The sequence below is a fragment of the Talpa occidentalis genome, unplaced genomic scaffold (assembly GCF_014898055.3).
Source record: "Talpa occidentalis isolate TD23 unplaced genomic scaffold, MPIMG_talOcc4v2.1 talOcc4.12, whole genome shotgun sequence".
Taxonomy (NCBI): Eukaryota; Metazoa; Chordata; class Mammalia; order Eulipotyphla; family Talpidae; genus Talpa; species Talpa occidentalis.
The window spans coordinates 19779408-19802634 of NW_023601212.1; the positions used below are offsets into that span (position 1 = coordinate 19779408).

Genomic DNA, 23227 nt, shown 5'->3' on the forward strand with positions numbered 1-23227 from the left:
CTGGGACACAGCTTTGATCGTTTTCATCGTCAGTGATATATTCATTAGTGCTGGGTTGTTTGCCCCCCAAGAGCGCCATGTGAACAAGCCACGGGGAGGGGGCTAAGGTGAGCACCCTCTCCCCACCAAGCCTATCCCATGATCCCCAAAGAGTTGGTTCATTTATAGGACCCAAGTTTATGTCTGGGCCGGAACTCCGCCTTTTCCAGCACCTACGGTCTATTCTGTCTCCTATCTCTGGGATAGGAAGTTTGTAGTAGTGTAATATTTTGTAGACAGAGCATGGGGTTGGTGGTCAAGAGGGGTTGCAATACCTTTTTATGTGCCTTTAACCCACCTCTGAAGCTCTGAGGGCCTCTGTGAGGTGGGAAAGTAAACACTTGTCCCCACACCCCCTGACTGGGAGGCCAAGCCAAGTGAGGAATGTCTGAAATGCTCCCAGCTCTTCAGAAGGGGCCCTCTCTTCCCAGAATGAGGCTACTGCTTTCTAAAATAGGTGATGTCAGGGAGTTCACTGGGATTAGAAAAGATAATCACCCGCGATAGCTCTTTACCTCTCTGGTCACTGCCCAAGACTCCATGTAATACCTTTGCACAGCTCAGTGGGCGGAGAAGATCCTAAACTAATAACCTTGTCTGATAGATGCATGGGATGATCAATGTCTCTGACAGGGCAGAGCCCTCTGGGGTGACCATGTCTCCAGAGATTAGTTCATCCCAAGCAGAGCCTGGAGAAATATTCCACTTGCGTGAGAAGATCCGCCAAAGGGTTCCTAGAGACAGTCTTCCAGGCAGGCTGTGGGTTTGGTTGGGTTTTCACAAGTATGGGGGAAATTGGGTTTTCGTCCAATTTGCCTGCGGTTCTCACACTACAAGTCCAAGGGGTCCAACAGAAGTCTCTCTATCTCATCTTCCAGATCCACAGCCAACACCCAGTTGCCTGGACATGTTCCAAACGTTTCCCTTCAACAGCTGTGAAAGGGATTTTTTTGATTTGGGAAAGACTTCATTTCTTAATTTCTTAGTTTCTTACACCCCCAGACTCTCAGAGAACTGGTGGAAGAAGTGTGCTGGAGGCAGGAAGTATTGCTGTATCTTCTTTTCTTCCTAGTTCGTCTCTGTTCTTTTCTGAGACTCTCTGGCCACACCGGAGATTTTAGAACTTGCCATAGAAAACAAAGTCTCCTTTAGGATATTTTAGTCTGGTTTGTTTGGAATTGTTTTGGGGACTCGGGGGGCGGGTATTGTTAACACCTCCCACCCAGGGGGTGATGAAGTATGGGAATAAAACGTTTGGAGAAATCCCCAGATTAACCCCAATGGAATTTTCAGCTATGGGGCACTTCATTTTCAGACTAGGAGGTCGACCATGCCCCTAAAAGCATTTGGAGGGCAATTGATCCAGGAAGTAGATGAAAGGGTGAGTTTTCTTTCATGATGGCGCTGGTTTCTGAAATTAAGTGTTGCAGGAAGACCTGGCATTGATTCTAACAGATAGCGCCCGGGTTGGAGGCAAAGCACATGTTTTCAAGCTCTGTCATAGCTGCACCTTCTTATCTCCCCACTGAGCATAATGAGTCTATAAAGGAACCCTGCCACTTGCCTCCGAGCTGGAGCCAGGCCAAGCTGCCTGCGGTGGTTCCACCAGCCTGGTTTCAGCTCCAATTTTCCACCTTCTCTCTGTCCCCCTTCCTCCATCCTGCCTCACCTATTGCCCCTTTGGGATGAAGGATGCTCTGGAGCCAGGAGGGGGACTCTAGAAGGGAGATGTGGGCAGGGGAAGCTGGCCCCAAAGGCTTTGCTTAAGTGAAATCTCCTCTCCGAGCAAACCTTAAAGTGGGTGGTGGTAGTTTTAAATAAATAAGTAAGTTATCATCTATTTCTAGCTTTTTAAATAAAACCAGCGAACAAATGTTTTCTAGAATCTAGGAGGTGAAAACTCTAGTTTCTGGGGGAAGAACTAGGACACCAGAGTTTCTTGGATGGAGATGCCAAGCGTGGGTGGGAATTGCTGAAGGAGTGTGGGGGTAGGGATCGGGGCTTTCCTGGAGACCACTCCCAGTGGCCATGCCTGTAGAGTTTTCAGAAAGTCTAACTCTGCCCCCATGGGGCTACTTCCCATCTCTCTCCATTCCTCCTTTTTGTTTCCAACACTCCTGAATAGTCAGTCTCCTTAGGCAAGAGGAGAAGGGAGGAATGATTTGTAAAGACCATCCCTGAAAGAAATATCCTCTTACATTATCTGTGTAGCCGGGGCTTCCGGTGCTGTTTCATTCGCTTTCTGTGGGACACTGTGGCAGCCTGGCCCACCGGAGTCGGCCAACTGCACTACAGAATCGGAACTTATAATTCCACTTTCCGATCGTAAGGGAGAGAAATCAGGTAGAATTATATAGCAGATTGGGGACACTGAGTGCCCCAGACCAGAAATGATTGCTCGGTTGCATAGCGAGTGAGTCAGTTAGGACTAGAAAGGAGTCCTGGTTCCCTGCTCCATGCTGTCCTCACTTTGCCGCTATTGACTTAGGAGAGATAAGATCTGTTTATGTCTCTTATTCAATTAACACACACTGGATTCCCACTCTCTGCGAGAGTCACCATGGTTAGGACATTAGCTTCCTCCTCAGTCTCTAATGTTGCTCGGTAGGACGGTCCTAACTCTCTAAGCAAAGGGAAATCTCTCTTTAGTGACCTAAAGCACTATTTTCCCACAGGGATTAAGCACAAGAGTAGCTGTTCATCTGAACCTTCAAGTTGAGTTACATAAATACTGGCAGGAGAGAGTCCAAGGTGTCAGTGGCATTCCCTGTATAGACCAAGAAGAAAATGTATGAAACCAAGATCTTCATGGCCAAGGTCTCCACCAGAGGGTTTCCCCAGTGTCTTTTTATAAGGTGTATTATAGCCTAGGCACCTTGCCATTTTATGTGAATTCAAAGTCACTTGGCTTTCCCCTCCCCAATTGAGACCTCTTGAAAAACTGTGAGAAGGTAGTTGCTTGGGGGCTGGAGGGAGGGTGGGCAAAAGCAGCCCCTGGTGCCCTGCCCTTGGACACCTGGGAAACCCATGAGTGGGTGGCTGGTGCTGTCACTGAAGGTGGCAGAGGCTGGAGGGAGTTTGGAAACCGCCACAGGCCCCTCGAGCTGCAACTGCAGCAGAGTGTGAGGAGACGTGCCCCAGCCTGCAGGGAGACAGCCAAGGACTGTCACCAAAGCCCCACAGGCCAAGAGGGCCAGCTGCAGATCAGCTCAGCACCCAGCGGGGAGAAGTGTGGAAAACAAGTATGGGGTGGGGGGAGTTAATCCTAGACTCTGGGGTTTCATGGACCCTGAAAGTAAAAAACAGAATATTGGAGGGAACTGTTAAGGCAGCCAAATTTTTACTCTGAGGGTTTGGGGGGAAGGGGTTAAGCACGATTTAGGATCGCCATTTCATAAAAAAAATTTTAAGATACTTCCAATCCCAAAAAATCATCTCAGAGTTAACCACTTTTAAATCTCTACTATATCCCTATTGTTTCTCATTTCAATGAGAATGAGAAAATTGCAATATGTGCGGGCATGGTCCGGCAGGAGGGCCTGTCCAAGTGGATTCCCCACTTTGCAGGTTGGTACTCACGATGCCACTCGTACTGTCCCTTACCTGCTGGACACACATGGTAGGAAAATCCAGCTGCCTCCCAGATGGCACTGAGCTAGCTCATTTCTGTCCCGTCGTGTCCCCTACCTCCTGCCTTGATCTTGGCCTGGTCTGGGGAGACCTGGAACTGACATCTCTGACGTCCTCTGCTTACAGATTAAAACTGAGGACCTCAGCGACTCACTGCAGCAGACCCTCCCCCACCGGCCATGCCACCTGACCCAAGGGCCTTCCATGATGTCCGGAAACCAGATGTCTGGGGTAAATGCCGGCCCTGCTATTCCCGGTGGGCCAGTGAGTGTAAGACAACCTTCGGCAACATGCTGGCCATTTAGCCTGGGCACTCAGTGAACCCAGATTGGTCCAAAGAAGCCCCTGCAGGGAATGGGAGAAGGAGACTCAGAGGCCTGGGTTGGGGTGGGATTCCTCTTAAAGGGAAACCTGACAGGTTATGTGAAAACAAGGCCTCCACTTGTCTGGGAGAAGAAGGAGCCAATCTTGCAAAATGATGGAACTATCAGCTGTGGGACTGGTGTCCCCTACCCCCGCATTCAGGGGAGCTCTGTGATGACAGCTACCGCTCTAGTTCAAGGACCTTTCTGTCACCAGTGGGCTCACTCCTCCCCCAGGGTTTTATGTCCAAATCAAACTACAAGGGAGTGCTGCATGGGGAGGAAGAAGGAGGCCTCCTGAAGCTTAGCAAATGTCTGAGAAGGAAGAGCATGCCTGAAGCCTTCCTTTGGTGTGAGTCACCTAGGGAAGGAGTAGCTACCCCTTTTCCAGAAATATTTAAGACTAGAATGTGCCTCCATACCTTTACTTGTGCATTCAGCAAGAGTTTATGACTTTCCTCCATGCACAGATGTAAGCAGTCCTGAGGGGGTGCACAGGACTCCCAGATCCCCTAAGTATTGACTTGGCATTCCCATTTCCTGAGCTGGTGGGAGGAGCCTTGGGGAAACAGGTTTTCTGTTTAATCAAATAGGTTTTATTAAGGAGGAAATGTTCTTGTCCTCGAGGAAAGGTTCATGTCCAGGAAGTGGCCAAGACATGGCTTTAAGCATAGTGAAGTGGCATGAAATTTTTTTTTAAAAGGACACTTGGTGGGCCTCCCCGGTGGTGCAGTGGGTTGAGCACTGCGCTGTGAAGCTGTCCACAGCCTCTGCAGCGCTGGTTCGATTCCCGGCCAGCCAGGGAGATTCCCACACGGCGTGGCAGATCTTTCCTGCCTCGCCCACTGCTCCCCTCAGCAATATCTTCGGTCCATCTGCCTGTTCTGCTCCCCGCTCCCTCTGGTGAATTCTCTCACCCTCTCGTGCCCCTAACATGTACCCCAGTTCTTATAAATAAATCTTTTTAAAAAATAAAAATAAGGACACTTGGCATAGCATGTCATTTCTAGGGTAAGCCCCTAAGACATGGGTTATTCCTAGTCTGTGTCCTCAGGGCATATATAGTTGGGAGATGGGATTGACACACACAAAAATGAAACAACAAGGCATGATTTAAGTAACAATAGGTGTCAAACTTAGCTGAATGCAGGAGACATAACACCACCTGCACCAATGGTGCAACAACTGTACGCCAAGCACCAGGAGATACACAGGCATGTGGCAAGATCACTCCCTGCAAACTCTCAGATCCATGGAATAGAGGGGCAGCAGGCAGATGGAACCACACCCCCCGTATGTAAATTATCTGTGTCTTCCGTGCACAGGACATGACTTCTCTTCATCCACTCCAGCAGCTTGTGTTGGTTCCTGGCCACCTACAGTCTGTCTCCCAGTTCCTACTATCTCAGACCCAACCTGGGCAGCAAGGTAAGAACCAGGGGTTTTCTACATAGAAGGGCCCAGGAAAATGCTGCCATGGCTACTTGCTGGCCGAGGGAGCCCAAGTATAGGGTGTGGAAAGGACCCTAGAATTGCCCCTCCAGGCTGTCTCCTTCTCTGCTTCCCCTCCCTGCTTCCTCCATTTCATGGAAAGGAGAGACTGAAGGTGCCAGGTGGGGGGGAGTTTGGGGGGGGCTGGGAGGGGCAAAGAGGGAGGAGCTCCTTGGGACACACTGTCCAGACAAGTCCCAATTCCTTGGAAATCTCTCAGACACAGATTTCACACTTTTACCTCCCGGAAGCTTGACTGAGATTTTATTTGGGTAGAGTGGCAGTGCCACCCACAGGCAGAAGAGAAGGTTTTCAGGTTTTCTTTGGCAGGAAAGTTATTACCAGAGAACTACGGGGCCAAGAGCAAACAGATTAGAATATTCATAACAAGAAACCTCTTGAGCATGATGTGCCAGGAGCTCTGCTGAGTGATTTTTCTGACATTTTTAAAAGTAACCACATGTGGCAGGTAGTCATATTGTATCTCTGGTGACCCAGTAGAAAGTTCCAGAATAGTGTACCTAAAATCCATGCTCTTGGCCTACTCACTGTGGGCCCTCTGTCCCTTATCTCCACCAAGTGGGACCAAATGTGAGGGAAGTTTAAGTCCCCTCTGTTGTATGGATTCCAAATGGGAGCTCTGGAAATCCAGAATCCAAATAAAATGTAACTCTGACTTCTGCCTTTAGCACTTGTTCCTATCTTTAATTTCCAAGGCATCTCTGAACACTGTGATGATGAATGAGAACATACCTGAACTTTTAGTATTTATTTTAGCTAAATAATGTATACCATACTCACATCATACTCCTAGAACAGGAAAGGGAAGATAACAGTTAAAATTTAGTTTCTTTTTGGAAGACTGAAGAGTGATGTGAAAAATGGCCCAGGGCTATAACCAATGATTCCGCATACGATGCAGAGGGTGAAAAAATGAGAATCTGAGAAAATTCATTGGTTAGGGAAAAGAAATCACTTCCTAGCTATGGGTCCTTGGGAAACTTACCTAACTCCTCTGAGCTTGCGTTTCCTCTTCAATAAAAGAGGAATAAGAGCAAAATCCTACCTCACAAGGTCATGGAGAGTTACTTGAGGTAATGCATGTGAAAAGGCTTTGTATACTTTGAGATGCAATAATGCTAGGTTATTATTATTATTCAGGCCTCCAGACTCCCAGTCTGGGGTTCTTTGTACGAGCTTTGTACAAGCTGCCTCTCCCTTGTCTATTTAATAAGGAAAAATTGAGCCTTGACTTTTTCAGATTGAGGGGCATGAAGGTTAGCATCAAAACAGCTTGGAGACAGCAGAGACCCCAAGGTTCTGCTTTGTGCTGTAATTGGGACAACCCTCCTATTGTCTGCTTTGGCAGTTTAACGGCCCCCTTTCTATACTGACTGAGAGTTCCTGACTGTAGCCCATCCTTGAAGGGGCCACTGTCGTGACCACCAACCAGGCAGAGCCTCTCATGAACAACTTCCCTGGAAAGGGAAGGAGAAAGAGGTGCTTGGACAGTGTGACCAGCAGGGGTAGTCCATACCTCCAGACAGAGCTTCCAGAAGCTAGACCTCTGCCCCTCTCTCCTGTCAGCTCTTTCTCCCAAGTGTAAATTGTCCTGATTCTTCCAAGAGCCTCTGGCATGTGGCCCACTGCCCTTTGGAGCTGGGCGGCCTCATCCGCTTGGTCCGACGTGCTTGCAGCTTTGGTGAGGCCTAGGTAACCACCCAGCTGCCTCTATGGACAAAACGGAAATCCTCCACTCCAGCTTGAATTCCTAGTAATCACCCCCTGCACCTCCTTCCTTCTTGGGTTTCTTCAGTCCGGGTAATGAGCTCCCCAAGTAGATGGCCTTGACCCTCCTCAGCCTGTGCACCAGACAGGCAGGCAAGCAGAAGGACTGGTTTGGGGACTGCTGTTTACATGTTTATCCCTGTGTCTGATTCGCCTCCGCCTATGTGTGGCAATGCCTGGCAGTGCCCCTGGGGCTCTCTTGGGCTCAAGATGGGTTGAGGGACCTGATTAGGTAGCAGGGGGTGGGGACAGTTATCGTGTCTCCAGAGTTGTAGATCATGTCTTTCACATGGCCTGGATTTTACTCGTTTGTTCCTTTGTCACTCCCCTTTCATCCAGGTCTGCAGCCAAATCTTCTCCCCTTTCCACAGCAACAAAGCTCTCTCCTCCTCCCGCAGACTGGGCCTGGCCTGGCCTCCCAGGTAAACAACCACATTCTTCCTGTTTCCTCTAGGAATCTCTCAGCTCTTGACACAGTTAAGCTCACTGGTTTCCCCCCACCCCCTTGATGGTAGACTTACCCCTCTGGGAAGAGGAAGCAGAGGAGATTATCCCTGTTGACACTTGGGGAAATTCAGCCACAGCCAAGAGAGGCGATTGTCCCAATATCATTGCTGGAGCCAGAATTAGAACCCAGAAGTTTCAGCTTCCAGGCTAGCCAGCTCCTGGGGGTTACATTGACCTATTCCAGCCCTCACCAGGCCTGAAGGGTCCTGCTCTTAGAACCAAGGCTCAGTGAAATTTCCAGGGATGCCAACTTGCTTTGCTGGGGTGCTCTCAAGCCCTCAGGAGGAGACCAGAGTGCCAGTGGCCTGATGTCCAACAACACAAATCCAGTGTCTCTTACCTCTAAGTCTTTCTTAAGACACACTGTTCTAGCTTGCCTCCAGCAGTGGGGACATGTGCAGCTCAAGAGGACTAAGGACTGCAAAAGGGCCGAGTGCAGAGCTGCATGGCCCAACAGTACTAACTGACAGAGCCAGTTAGTAAAAAGTCACCTCTTCATCTCCAGATCAGCCTCACACCAAGGTGCAGACCTGCCGCTCCTCCCATCATATGGGTATCCCTGTGCAGATCACCGCCTGCACAGCTGCATGAGAGGGCTCTGCAGAGATGGCTGTGCAGAAGGATTGGCGATGACTGCAGAAATCTTAATGTCCTTTCTGCGCTTAGATCCCCATGACTAAGGCCTGACTTAAGGAAGGGATAGGGAACTCTTAGGAGACATCTGGAACAGGGGAGGGTGCCATCTAGTGGCCAAAAGAAATGAGGACGCCGGAGTTATAAGCCCTTCGACCTCCTCCAGGCTCTCTCATCAACCATAGACTCATCACCATAGACTTAGAGAGTATTCAGGGTCAACTCTCCCATTTGTAAAAGTGCAAGGAGAGATCAGAGACAGAAAGACTGTTTAGAAGATTCTTCAGATCATGGAGTGGGGGGCGGGGTTGGTTTAGGGCTGTGACAATATGTGTAAAAAGGAGGGGATGAATAGGAGATGTTTGGAGAAGCTGAGTCAATACAATTTGATAACTGATTGGATGTGAAGGGGAGAGGGAAAAGGTCTAGCAGAGAACTCAATACAAATTTGTCAGATGACAGAACAAATGAAAAGGAAGTCTCCATGAGGGCTGAGACTTGTCCTGAGGGTCTGGTCTATGCCACCCTCCTTCCCTGCATTACAGGATCAAATCCACAATGGTTTGAAATCCTTCTGTCCTTAAAGACCCCCTCACTTGGGGAAGGAGCCCTTATCTTCTGTCTCAGGAAAGAGAGTGCAAAAAATTAAACTTAGTCTAGGAAAAGTGTAAACTAGGAAGGAGACAGAAGAGAATGGGTTTAGGCCAAGTTATCTACATGGGAAGCCTCCCTGGCCTGAACGGTGCCTGGACCCCTGGGCTTGGTTCCCATGCCTCCTTTGTGGAATGACAGCTGTCTTCACAAGTTCAATTCACCTCTGACCCCAGATGGGCACAGCATGGGTTCTAGGTTTAAGTGTGCATTTTCTGATGAAAATAAACTAAAGTAAGAATACCTCCTGACAAATGCCAGTGAGATCAAGGTATATTTAGATAGCCCTGGGAGGCTTTTGACTAAAAAAAAAAAAAAAAAAAAAGGAAACAAAACAATCTCATGAAAGAAAATGGCGGTTTAGAAATGAAAATGGCAATCACAAAAGTGTGAATTTTTATGGAAGTTCCACTAACAGTGAGTCTGGGATGTCCTGTTATCTTCAGATAATGCTTGTTGAACATCTCAGTTGCTTTGCTTTGTGGCCAAGAGCAGGCAAAGCAAACAACCTTTTCCTTGTCCAGTCTGAGATTTGTGATTGGAATCTTTGTAAACAACCCTGCTAACTCCTTTTATGGTGGAACACTAAAAGGAGGAAGTTACCTGCTGAGAGTCAAACAGTGAGTCATAGACTAAGACCCAGAAAGGTCACTTCCCTGTCTGATACTCCTGGTGTTTCTACTCAGCTATGCTGTTTGCTATCCCTTTGTAGAAACTGCAATTTCCACACCAGTGCAAAAATAGGAAGCCAATGTACAGGGATCTGCCTTCCGCTAAGTGTGCCTATTAGTATAGAATAGCAGGCCCTGCCTTTTGACCTGTTGAATATCTGTGGATCTGCTTGGCATGTGTTCCCTCTCAGGCAGTTGGGCGCCCCGGGCTGCCGGGATCCTCTTTAGAACCCCATCTGGAAGCATCCCAGCATCTCCCAGTGCCCAAGCACCTACCCAGTTCTGGAGGGGCCGATGAACCCAGTGACTTGGAGGAGCTGGAGAAGTTTGCCAAGACCTTCAAGCAGAGGCGCATTAAGCTGGGCTTCACACAGGTCTGGTTTAGGGGGAGGCAGAGGAAGAAATGGGTTGAGTGAGCAGAGACTGGGCTTCTTGACTGTAGGGCTAAAGAGCAATCAGAAGCTCGAGTGGGTTTGGGGCAAATCCATCAAGTCCCAGTGCTCCCTGAGAGGGAGGGAAACCGAAGACACTGCTGGTGGTGGGAGAGGAATGAGAGCCAGGCATGGCCCACCCAGAGTCTAGGGAGAAAATTCAGCCAATTACCCATCTTAGAGGGAAATAATCTGGAAAGGAACCAAAGGGGTGGGTGGGTACCAGAAGGGTCTCTGGGAACGTGATAGATACTAGGATGGTGAGGGGTGTGGGTAAAGAGGAGAAAGAGCCTGTCTCTCAGTTTCCTCTCTCTCAATTCCCTCTTGCAGGGAGACGTGGGGCTGGCGATGGGGAAACTCTACGGCAATGACTTCAGCCAGACAACCATCTCGAGATTTGAGGCCCTAAACCTGAGCTTTAAGAACATGTGCAAGCTGAAGCCACTGCTGGAGAAGTGGCTGAACGATGCAGGTGGGGACTCAAGGACGCAAGGAGGGGTGTGCCCGAGAGGATTCTGCAGCCAAGGGGCTAGTGACTTGCCTATATGGGGGCTTAAGGGAGTCGATCCTGAATATCCCCTTTCCTCTCCTCCTGAATCTGGGCCCAGCTGAGAACTGAGACACGGGGGCTAAGGCAAGGGAAGATGAAAATGTCAGCTTCATTACTGATAAGGCCCTTTGGAGGGTGTGACTTTAGGTCTGTGGCCCTGAAAATATATCCTCATTCCATTCCTGACCCCAGACCTACCAGACTAGACCTCAGGACAGCTCACCAGAGGCAAAGTTCAGGTCTGCAGAGCAGACATACTTGCCCAGATTGCTGCCTGATAGACCGAGTTCAGAGGCAGGGGGAGGGGAGAAACAGAAGTGGGTGCTCCAGGGTCTCATGCCTGAGACAGGGAGGTGGCAGACACAATACATTGTCTTACTAGCTAATTCTTGAGTCACTTTCAGAGGGCAGGAAGTGACTGTGAGCTAGATAGATCTGGAAAATCTTAAAGCGGGAGTGGGGTTTGCAGAGGGATTCATCAGACCTGGAAGCCAGGGAAGCATTCCAGGTCAAGGTTGTATGCCAAGCGCAAAGGATCAGGAGTAATGAATGGAAGAACTGCAACAGGGAATAATGTGCGCTGTTTCTCAGCCATGGCCTGTCAATCTTTTGTTGTGGGGGGCTGTCTAATGAATTGTAGGGTATTGAGCAGCATCCCGGGTCACTACCCACTAAATGCCAGTAGCACCTGTCCCCAGCTGAGACATCCAAAAATGTCTCCAGATATTACCAAATATCTCCCAAGGAGTAGTTATGGTACAAAATCATTCCTGGTTGAGAACGTAGATACCTGTGGGTTACTGAGTTCTTGGACAGGGAGGAAAGGACCGGAGGATGGGTAGCCAGGGGCGTTACCTTCTCAGAAGTCCCTCTGCAGAGAAAGAGGCAGGGGGCTGTGAGGAGGCTCCCCCCAGTAGTCTATCCTTTAGACAGTGGGAGATATGACTGAGGGTCTCAGGATCTCTCAAAAGGACCTCGTAGGTCATTTCTAGTGTCACCCCCAAGACGCCTGCGGGGCGTCAACCAGACAGCTCTTATTCCAACACTTACACTGAAAAGAAAATGACTTCATCACCCACATTCTGCCATCAAGCACCCAAAGCCCCAACTTGCCTTCTCCTAGGTGTGCACATGCAGGCCTACTTGTAAAAGACAGATTCACAAGTGTCACTCGTAGGAGCTCTACCAGCACCCCTCACACCCACACATGCCACTGATGTCTGGGTGTCCCTGAACCATGACTGCAAACACTGGAGGCTCTGCGGTGGGAGTCATGGAGAATGTTTGCCCTGAGAACAAGAAGAAGCAAAATTCTTGGTCTGTTCTGGTTCGCCTCGGTGGGGGAGGGGGCTGGTCCTGAAAATGCCTCTGCAGAACCACAGGGAAAGGGTTGGTGGGCCTCACGTTCACCGAGACAGGCCCTGAGCTGGCTGCGCATGCTCTTTTCTGAGCTTCCTCTGCTCTTTCTCCTCTCCGCAGAGTCTTCTCCATCAGACCCCTCAGTGAGCACCCCCAGCTCTTACCCCACCCTCAGTGAAGTGTTTGGTAGGAAGAGGAAGAAGCGGACCAGCATCGAGACCAACATCCGCCTGACTCTGGAAAAGAGATTTCAAGACGTGAGCAGTTTGCTTGGGGAGGGGAAGGTGGACCCACTTGCCTAGGTGGGCAAGCAGGTATACACCCCACCATACACCTGCCCCTGGGAAAGCGTCCAACTGCCCAAGTGTTTGAGTGAACCCCAAACTCCCTTCAACTGAGTTCCGGGGACCACTTTCCCACTGAACCTAGTTGTGACATCTGTTTGGTCCCTTTCACTGGGAGATTGACTGATTGATCTTTTCACTGGGAGATTTAAAGAAGGGGATTTAGGGCCCCAGAAGAGGGTGTATCTCTGTACTCAGTTGAGATAAAGGGAGCAGAGCCAGAGCATTGTATATAAATTCCTAATTTTCTATGCATTGCTTTGTATTTTTTCAAATTAGAAATGCAATACTCCTCATAAATGGGAAAACACAGAGAAGTAAAAAAAAAAATACCATCAAATGTCATCGAAATGTACTTCCTTCTGTTTCTTTTTTCCACACATATTAAAATATTTGTGATCATATTATATACTTTTTTCTCTTAACTTGTAACAAAGTCATATTCTTGAGCCAGTGCATGGAAACTAATAATAACAGCTCTGTGCCCTATCAGGGCTGGGGAGAGAAGAGGAAAAGCAGGTGTGGTCTAAACAGCTCTGGCCAGGATGCCCAAGACATGAGGCTCCAGGGCCTACACCCGGACACAGGCACTTAAAGGGCAGGCCTAGTCTAACCTTTCTGGTCCCACATCTTCAGCACCGCTGTTCCACCAGCAGATTCTCCAATGTATGTGCTTAGGAATTTGATGGCTGCATTCTGCTGGCAGGATGAACAAGCTGATTTTTCCTTCTGATAAGGTTTCTCAGAGCAAGAACAGGAAAGGAAGGTGTAAGAGGGAGAGAAAGGGGCTGAGGTCAAAGACTGGACGGTGGAGGGGGTGCGAAGGATCAGAACAAGGGAGTATCATAAGTTTATTATAATATAATAAGTAAAATATAATACATACATATATACAATTACACACACACACACACACGAGGTGGGGGGCGGAGAGAGAGAGAGAAACACGTCTCCCCTACTGTTTTCATAGGTCTGTCTGTTTTAGCTTTCTTATTTCCTATTTTGAAGTAGGTGAAGAAAAAATGACATAAGAATATCAGGTTATAAGGAAAGAACTTAGAGGGGAGCATAGGTTCTGGGGATTGTTTGCCCACATAACTCGTCAATGGCTGCCTCTTTTCAGAACTTCTGGAAGGAAAGAGAGGAGAGAACTTAAGTTCTTGGAGCCTCCACTCTTGTGTCAGGGCCCATGCTTGGCAGTTCACACATTTTTTTTTTACTTAATCCTCATAATAATCCTGTATGTTAGGCATTATTATTTCTATTGCATAGGTGATAAGACTGAGACTCAGAGAGGTTAAGAAACTTTCCTAAGGATGCACAATAAGTGACAAAGCCAGAATTTTATCCATTAGGAATCAGGTCTGATTTTAAAGCTTTGATTCATCTATAGTTCTGTCCCACTTCCTAGGAACATCTGTCCCCAGCCCTCTTCCTTTCTGCTCCTGCTCACACTCCATCTCTGTGATCTCTGCAGAATCCCAAACCCAGCTCAGAGGAGATTTCCATGATTGCAGAGCAGTTGTCCATGGAGAAGGAAGTGGTGAGGGTCTGGTTCTGCAACCGACGCCAAAAGGAAAAGCGAATCAATTGCCCTGTGGCCACACCCATCAAATCACCCATCTACAATTCCCGGCTGGTGAGTGGCAGGGAATCAAACTGTCTGCCAAGCACTGGAGGAGATGATGTCCAGAGGGCAAGAGCATCTTTTCCATCCTGGGGAGCATGGAGGTTGGGAGTTGAGGGGGCCATGCAACAAATAAATAAGCAGAGATGCTGTATATAAAATATATATAATATAAAGAAGCTGGATATAATATATATATATATATATAATATAAAGTAGCATGAGGGGATCAAAAGAGATCGTGGTGAAATGATTTTTTAATAGGGTGATCAGAGAGGTCTTCTTTGAGACGGTGATATTGTAGCAGAGACCTAAGTGTTGAAAGGGAATGAAGTATCTGAAGAAAAGGCTGTTCTGGGCAGAAGGACCAGTAAGTGAAAAGACCTGGCATGTTTGTGGAACAGCCAGCAAGCCAGTGTAGCTGGAGAAGAGTGAGGAAGGAGACAAGAAATAGGAGATGAAATCAGAGAAGCAGCAGGGAGCAGACCACCCAGGTTCTTGGAGGCAATTGCAAGGACCCTGACTTTCAGTTTGCATGAAATGTGCTCCTGGAGAACCCCGAGCAGAGTAGCCTGAGCTGACTATGTGAGCTAGTGGAGATTAGTAATCTGTGTGGGAGGAGAATTACAACAATCAGGCTGAGAGTGGTGGAGGCTTGGGCAAGGGCGGTAGCCAGGGCAGCGAGGAAGAAGTGGATGGATTCCCAGTAGACTTTCACCATGGAGCCACAAGATATTCTGGGACTCAGATAAGCAGTGTGAGAAATGAGGCAAAGATGTGTTCAAGGGTTTTGGCCTGAGCAGCCAGTTGGATGGTGCTGTCAGTTTTTGAGGTGATGAAAAACTGCAGGAAGAACAAGTGTGGGGTGAGGAGGGGGGATCGAAGATTCTAGAACTGGTCATCAGAAGTAGGACATGACTCCCAGGCTTCCAAGAAGAAGTGCCAAGTGGTGGTCAGGGAAGAATCCAGAGCTGGGAATAACTGGCAGTTCAGGTAGACCTAGAAGTTTGTAGAGTAGAAAATCTCATCACCATCCAGGAGAGAGATAGAACAAGAAGGGTGGGGGTAGGAGGGTTTTCCTTCATTGCAGACGATGACGACTGAAGATTAAGAAAGATAGGGATAATGGTGTTGTGCTTGAGTCTTTTAGCAGTAAAGGATGGGTAAAATCCAGCTTTGGGGTAGGATATAGCTGTTTCATATAAACTTCACACTGTCCATTCTTTTTTTTTTTTTTTAAAGATTTATTCATTTATGCATACAAGAGCTGGGGTACAGGCCAGAGTTGTGGGGGGTGAGAGGATTCACCAGAGACAGAGTGGGGAACAGAACAGGCAGACTGACTGAAATACACCACTGAGGGGAGCAGCGGGCGAGACAGGAGAGGTCTGCTGCGCCATGTGGGTTGCTCCCTGGCCGGCCGGGGACCGAACTCATGCTGCAGAGGCTGCGGATTGCTTCATAGTGTGGTGCTTAACCCCTTGGGCCACCAGGGAGGCCCCACACTGTCCATTTTTCATCAAACATGTATTGGCCCTCTGCTATGTATTGGTCACTGTGCAGAAGGCTGGAGATATGCAAGTAAATATTTGTCTCCTGTCCCAGAGGCCCTTACTGCTAAGTGGAGGAGACAAATAAACATATGATAAACAACATGATAATTTCTCTAGGAGAACCTAGGAGTAGCAGCTAACAAAGCCTTCAGAGGTGGTTAGGGAAGACTTCCCCAAGGAGATAATTACTACCTTAGTCGAGTCTAAAAGGACAAGTAGGAGTGAAGCGGCAAATAAGTAGGGTGGAGTTCTCACAGGGAAAAGATGCGAACAGTGTTTTGGAGCAGGGAGAATATGCAGCACATTCACGGAACTGCAGGTGGTCCCCTGGGGAGGAACATGAAACTCGGGGGCTGGAGCATCAGCAAGGGGATGCAGACCAAAGGGACTCTGTGCAATGCTAACAAACTTGGAAGTGGGGGGCATTGCTGAAGGATATTAACAGAGCATTGGCATGATCAGATTTTAGATCTGATCTTTTTAGAATGATCACTCTGACTGCAATATAAAGGGTATTTGGAGAGGCACCAGATTGGTTGCAGGGAGACCAGTTAGGATGTGATGGTAGTTCTCCAGGCGAGAAATAATGAGGGCTGAAGCAAACCCATGTGGTAAGAATGAGGGGGATGGGAGAGATTCAAGAGATAATTATAAAGTAGCATTATTAGGTGTTGGTTAATAGATTGAAAACTGGGTGGGGGCAGGGAGAACCATGAAGAAAAGGGAATCCTCTGGGATGACTCTCAGCACTCAGGCTGGCCCCTTGGGCAGGTGGTTGGGCCATTGATGGACTAAGCAAACACAGAGGGAGGAGGTGGCTTAGTGTAGGAAAAAGTGATCACATCAGTTCTTTACATCAGTACGATATACAATGAGGCCTGAGGGATACCCCACTGGGAAGGTCCCTGGGCACTTGGAATTATGGTCTTGGAGGCTAGGAGAGAAGACCAGGATGGAAACAGTGATGGGGGAATCATAAGCATATGGTGGTAGTTAAAATCCATACCTATGGAGTTTATTCAGGGGAAGCAAGACAGTCTAGGTCTCAACCCTGGGGACAACAGCCATTTGAGGGGCAGGCAAAGAAAGAGGATCAAGGGAGGGGCAGTGCCAAGAAATGGCACCAAAGTAAGATATAACAGGTGCTGGAAAGGGAGGCACGCTAAGAGAACACAGATGAGACTGTCAGGTCAGAATGGGGTCTGAGAACAGGCTGCCGCTCGAAACTGTTAGAAGAACAGATTAGGAGTTCACAAGAACAGCAGCAGGCAGAAGGAAGGGTCTGTGAATGAAGGAAGGGCATGGACTTAGAAAACAATATGCCTCATTTGGAGAACCAGACATTTCGGTCTGGCTGGAGAGATTGATGAGGACTGGATCATGATGGACTGTGGCTACTAAATTACCTGAAAAGGTGTGAGAAATCACTGGAAATTTTAGGTTGGAGGCAACATGAGAATCATTCATCATTCTTTTTTTAAAATATTTTTGGAGTGTTCATCATATGTCTGGCCCTGGGACATAAGACTCTTATGATTTCTGCTTACAGTCCAGCAGGGAAAACAGACAATAAGTAAATGCTATTTATGATCAAGTCTTTGAGAAGATGTGCAGGTATTTGAGGGACTTAACCAAGGTGTCAAGGGCTTTACTGAGGGCTTTACTGAGTATGAGTAGACACTAATGGGGGAAGCAGGGGATCCAGGGAGGAAAGAGTGTAGGGAAGAACATTCTAGGCAGAGGAAAGTGTGTGTACAAAGTCCCTGAGGCTTGGGTAGATGGAGCAAGGAAGCATAGACGTTTGGAATGAGCTGGAACCCAGGGAGTGAAAGAAAGTTGAATGAGGAGGCTGGAATGGTAGGTGGGGGCTAGATTATGTAGGGCGTTGTAGGCCATGTTAAAGAAACTGAACCATGTCATAAGAGCATTGGAATCTTTAAGAAATGGGAGGTAGGTTCTCACTTTGGTTCCGTCCTAACCTAGGACAGGACACCAACATGGAGAAAAGTGGTTGGACACATATAGGAGGAATGAAGGAGCCTCCCCATTCTTATCATCCATTCAGCTCAGATTCGCCGAGCAGCTGCAAATGTCCAGGCACTGTAGTAGACACTGGGAGGGGTAGGAGTGACCCACACAGGCATTACCCTGCCCTCAAGATATCAACAGCCCAGTGGGGGAGAAAGACATTAGCTAAATCATGACATTAATACTTGTGATGTCGAGAAAGAAGAGGAGAGGGGAAAATGAGCTGATCTCTTCTTGGGGCTCTTCAGGACAGTCCTTCGAGACCAGGACCTAATACCTTCTTCTGATATGAAATAGCCTCCAAGACAACCCATGAAACAAAACAAAACAAAACAGCAGGAAGCTGCAGACCAGCTTGCGTAGCATTATATAAATGCTACCATTTATATAAAAAGTTAAAAAAGAGGAAATCATATATAGGCGTGCTTGCATATGCCTAGCCTGTCTGCCTAGCCTGTCTCCCGGAGAAAGGGAAGAAGCTGGTCACAGTGACTTAATACACTATTTATTTTAAAGCAACAACAAATGTCCTGGGTGTGGCAGCAGGGAAGGGAGGAGGAGAAGAGGGAGAGAGATTCTTGATAACATCTCCTACCATGCTGCCCCACACCTGTCTCCACCCTTCGTGGGCCCCCAGCTTACTGAGGAAGCTCATTGTCAAAGGGCAGGTAAATGAACACAGTGAGAACCACCAGGCTGATTAATTAGGAAATGAGACAAGCTGCATCCTGTTGGGATGGGATGTTCCACGCTAGGAGGGGAGGGATATCAATGCACAGCTCCCAGCAGAACTTCCTTTCAACGTCCTTTAAAAACTTGGATCAGAGCTTCCCCAGTCAGCATGTGAAGAATCAGGGGGGGCTGGGGGAGGGAAAATATGCAGATTTCAGCTCAAAGGAAGAGGTGTGCAGCGTCCAGCCAGCCAAAGTAGTTGACAACCTCCTTCTAAAAGGAAGGGAACTAACTTTTAACAAGCCTGGCACTCTTTGCCAGGCATTGAGTTAGAAGCTTTATGAACATTATCTCATTAAATCTTAATTAAAAGAAAATATAAGGGAGGGACGACTGCTCCTTTACGCCTGAGAAAACCCAGCCTCAGCGGGGGTAGGTGGCTTGTGCAAAGTCACTCAGATGGTTAGTGCTGGAGCCAGGAGTCGCCCCCAGATCTGTTGGGCTCCGAAGTTTATTTTTTTCTATCACTTCTTTTTCTAGGTTGTGCCAGGAGATAGTACTGAGGGGAGATTCTTGAACTGTGTGGGAAGTTAAACTGAATTATCCTAGGTGCCTTTCTAATCTGAGAGTTGATGATGCTGTGAGGTTTCCAGGGAGAAATGAAAAGCTTCAGAGACCAAAGTTTTTCTCCTCTTGTTGTCTCCAGAGAATACAAGGCCCACTCCTCCATCCCGCTGGGAAACCAGAAGCAACGTCCTTGGGGTTATGCACTCTGCTCCCCCAAGCAAGAGCAGGAGTCTTTTAGGAAGGAAGAAATGGGGGCTAGGAAATTGGCAGCTCTAGCGAGAGCACTGGAACAAGGCAGCTACTACCTGCAGCTCCCCAAATCCTTGCCAGGGCATACTCAGGGAGACTGGGCCTGGGTCAGCATCTGGGAGCCTGGGGAGCAGGGCAAGGCTAGAGGGATGCTGTACAGTGTCCTGAGGCCATCTTGTGATGGGGGATGCATGTAGGCTGCGGATTAGGAAATCACCAAGGAAGCTGAGCAGGCTGGGGCCCAGCACCTGGGAGAAGCACCAGAGGTTCCAGAAGGGAGTGGAAATGGATATTTACAATTTCTCTTGCCTTCCAGGTCTCTCCCTCTGGGTCTCTGGGCACCCTGTCTGTCCCACCTGTCCATAGCACCATGCCTGGAACAGGTGAGAGTTAAAATGAGGTTTCTGAATAACCCTAGAATTCCTTTAAATTAGGGGATATTACATCTGAAGGATGCCTACCTCTAAGTCCGTGTTCCCTAAATGTATTTCAAAGGAGACTTAACTCTGTGCTAGGTGAAGGAGGGCTTCTTGGAAAATTCCGAGTAAGCAAAGTTGAAACCAGTGTCTGTTTTTGTTGTCATTGCAGCACTCCTCGGCCCTCGAGTGTGATATGCCTTCCTACATGGGCTGCATGGGAGGCTGAGGAATGCAGGGTTTCCCAAAGTCATTTTCTACAGAAGTAATTTTTCCACAAGTTCCTAGAGTTCCCTAAGGAACCAGCTAGGGGTCATATGCCTGGGAATGCACTGGCAGACCAGCTTCTGCCTCCTGTGCTGACATAATTATGGACAGCACCCAGTTTGGATGGTAAAATAGATGTCACCTTATCCATGGAACACTGTTCAGGAAACCCAAGTACAAGAATTCTGTTTAACCAGAACCTGCCATTGTAGAGAGGACAAAAATAATTTCAGGGAAGTGAGATGAGTCACCACAAATCACAGCTGCTTCAAAAAAGGCCTGGATGAGCCTTGGGGCTCCTGGTCCTGAGTGTGTTCTTTCTCGAAGATAGTGCACATTTCCATTGTGGAAGTGGGCAAGCTCGAGCAGCTGGCCGTCTTCCTTTGTGCCCACTGGTTTCCTTCCCGCCCTGCCCTGTGTACTTCTCTTTCCTCCTTTCTTCCTCTCTGCTCCTCCCCCACCCCCTCCATCACTTGGGCTGGCGCTGGGTGTGCCCAGCTCAGGGTGTGTCCTGCAGTGAGATGATTTTGGCATCTGTCCTCCTTGTGTTTGGCAAGTCTTGGACTTGCAGAACCAGCCATGCTGCTCTTCAGGGCCTGGGCTGAGGAAAGCGTGGATGACGAGAGCCCCTCTGGGGACAGGTGTTGATTCTGACAGGGTAGGAGGTGGGCAGATGGGTGGGGGTAGGGAGAGGGTGAGGTCCCTTTGAGGATACACATCTAAAGGGCCATGTCACAAGGTCCCAGGACCCATCAGCATTATTTTCCCTTGTTTTTGCCTCTCCTTGTCCTCAGTAACGTCATCCTGTTCCCCTGGGAACAACAGCAGGCCTTCGTCTCCTGGCTCAGGACTCCATGCCAGCAGCCCCACTGCATCTCAAAATAACTCCAAGGCAGCAGTGAACTCCCCCTCCAGTTTTAACTCTTCAGGGTAAGATGGCCAGGAGAGCACAGTGCCACCCCAGCCGGGCCGAGGGCCTTGTGGGAAGCTGGGCTGGTTCAGTGGCTTGGGGAAGAAAGCTGGTCACGCGGTTGGATGAGCGGAATGGGGTTGTAGGGAGGGGACAGAGTGGAGAGCCAGACTGGACTTCATCCCTAGGGAGGGGGATTTAAAAGAGAAGCTTCAGCCAGTGCACAGTCCTGGCAAGTAACTGATGTCAACAAAGCCAAAATTTCCATCCTCCAAATGGAGGATGGAAATTTCCAAACACTCCTGTTCAGAAAGGGCCAGGTCCTTCACTGGGCTTAAGAGAGCTGCACTTCAGGCCAGGAACCCAGTTCTCAGGTGTTCCAGTGCCAGCCTGAGCTCAAGCACGGCTAACACAATGAGACCGGGAATGGTGTTGCCTCCTACCTAACCCCATCACCACCAGCACCCCCCTACCCCCCCGCCATCTCACACTCCCACCTGGGAGGCAGTGGGCATAGCAGCCTCTGGCCTTTAGTTCATGAACCATAGAATCTTCTCCAGAAGTATTCTCACGATACTACCTTGAGAGATTTTTTTCCTTGATTCAGAAGAAAGCAGAAACCTGAAAGTTAGGTGACAGGCTAAAGACCTAACCTTGTCCAACCCAGGTCTTTCAGCAAAGCAGCCAGCTCTTCTTAGCCAATGGTTGAAAGCCCAAAAACTTGGAGCTCCTCAGAGATCCCCATGGGGAGAGAGAAAACTATGTAATATGCATTTGTAAAAATTGTTTTGAGATATAATTCACATACTATAAAATTTACCACTTTAGAGGGTACAATTCCATGCTTTTCAGTATATTTGCAAGGTTGTACAATGATCAGCATTATCTAATTCCAGAATTAGAATATCTAATTTTCACCTTTCCCCCCAAAAAATCTGATGCTGTTTGCAACCACTCCCCACCCCCGTATTCACTCATCACATTAGTAGCTTTACTGATTGACTTGTTTCTTCTTTCTAGACCTTGGTACCGATGGAATCATCCCACCTACCTCCACTGAGACCAAAAAGTTCCTCCTATTCCACCTGGCCTTGTATTCCCCACTGGAAGGAAGGGAGTCACATTTCCTCTGTATGGACATATTGCTTTCAGAAGAGTGGAAGAGAATTCCCACTATCCATGACCCAAACTCTTGCCTTCTTCAGGAGCAAGGGCCTCAGAGATCCAAACTGTGATTGAACCATGTGCTGACTCCTAGTGCTCTTGAGATAAAGCCTCCTCCTAGGAGTCTACCATTTTCACCTTCCTCGCCTGTGCCCTTTGCCTCTAGTTCTAAATATTTCAGATGGCTTCACTGTGGCAGTAGTCTTTCAGAGGAAGGATGCCTTGCCATTATTCTCCAACTCACATGCTGGATTTCTTGGGACAGCCACTTGCCTGCTGTGCCAGACCACCGCAAGGAGAGATAATGGTTTTGACTTTGAACTTGGCCATTTCTGAACTGACTCTCAAACCTGTGAAGAGTTGAATCTGATGTTGCCTTCTTGGTGTTTTCCCTGGGCAGTAGTTCTCTGGCTGAATCTCCATTTCACCTCATTCTCCTTAGTCCCCTTTTCTAGAACCAATTCTCCTGATTCCTTTTTTACTTTCCCCCTCAGAAGGCAGAGAGAGCCTCAGTCCCCTGGGCACATTTCCCTGTTTACAGGTGCTCTTCTGTTTGCTTACATTGGCTCCAGAGTTCAGGAATCCTTGTTTCTTCTCTCTCTGTCTTTCTCCTTATCTCATTCTCTCTTCCTTCTCCTGGCAGCAGAAGGAAGAACACAAAAAGAAATGTGCAACAATCATGCTGGCAGAATACTGTATATAACCCTGTCCTGTTTTTGCATTATGTTCTTCCTTTCTTAATGTGGAGTTTTCCAGCAAAATATTTAACTCAGGTGTGAATTTTGAAGATGTCTCTGTAATATTTTATCTTAAAAAAAAAAAAGAAAAAAATACCAAAGTGTGAAATACTGTACTAGCTCCCACAAGAGTTCCACCGTGAGCAGGGAATCCTGGTTGGCTTCTTTGGGAACATTATGTTGATTCTCCTTCTTTGTGGGCCAGTGTGTAGAGATGTAACATGAAGCCATTGTAGAAATGGTGACCTTTTTTTGAAAGACTGCATATCCAAGAAAATGTTGAGATTCAAAGGAATCTCTCTGTTCTTAAATAAATTTGTATAGTAACAATATAAACTATTCCACTATTGATAAAAAGAAGTTTAGATTATCTCTGTCTTTTGTTAGGGGTAGGGGTGGGAGGGAGAGGATGTGTATACATATAATGAAACAGGATGGGGAAAATATTTCAAATTGATTCATGAAGTCTGTTGTTACCCAAACTGGTGCTAATGATGACATATGTTAGCACAGAGCTCTGAAGAGTTCAGCGTTCTCTTTGATAGAACTACCTTGAAAGCAGAGTAGGCAAGAGACTAATT

The 23227-nt window shown here is 48.0% G+C and overlaps 1 protein-coding gene across 2 annotated transcripts in view; it reads left to right on the forward strand.

The window, feature by feature from the left end:
- The window catches only part of POU2F3 (POU class 2 homeobox 3), a 73705-nt gene extending 50707 nt beyond the window's left edge, over positions 1-22998 (forward strand). For both annotated transcript variants that reach the window (XM_037505452.2, XM_037505453.2), the window contains exons 4-13: positions 3796-3900; positions 5357-5459; positions 7650-7732; positions 9964-10146; positions 10534-10675; positions 12233-12369; positions 13934-14095; positions 19469-19535; positions 20630-20765; positions 21766-22998. In XM_037505452.2, coding sequence (XP_037361349.1) covers positions 3796-3900; positions 5357-5459; positions 7650-7732; positions 9964-10146; positions 10534-10675; positions 12233-12369; positions 13934-14095; positions 19469-19535; positions 20630-20765; positions 21766-21805 — 1158 coding nt within the window. In that variant the 3' untranslated portion in view covers positions 21806-22998. The remainder of the gene's footprint in view (positions 1-3795; positions 3901-5356; positions 5460-7649; positions 7733-9963; positions 10147-10533; positions 10676-12232; positions 12370-13933; positions 14096-19468; positions 19536-20629; positions 20766-21765) is intronic.
- Positions 22999-23227: the final 229 nt, after the last annotated feature.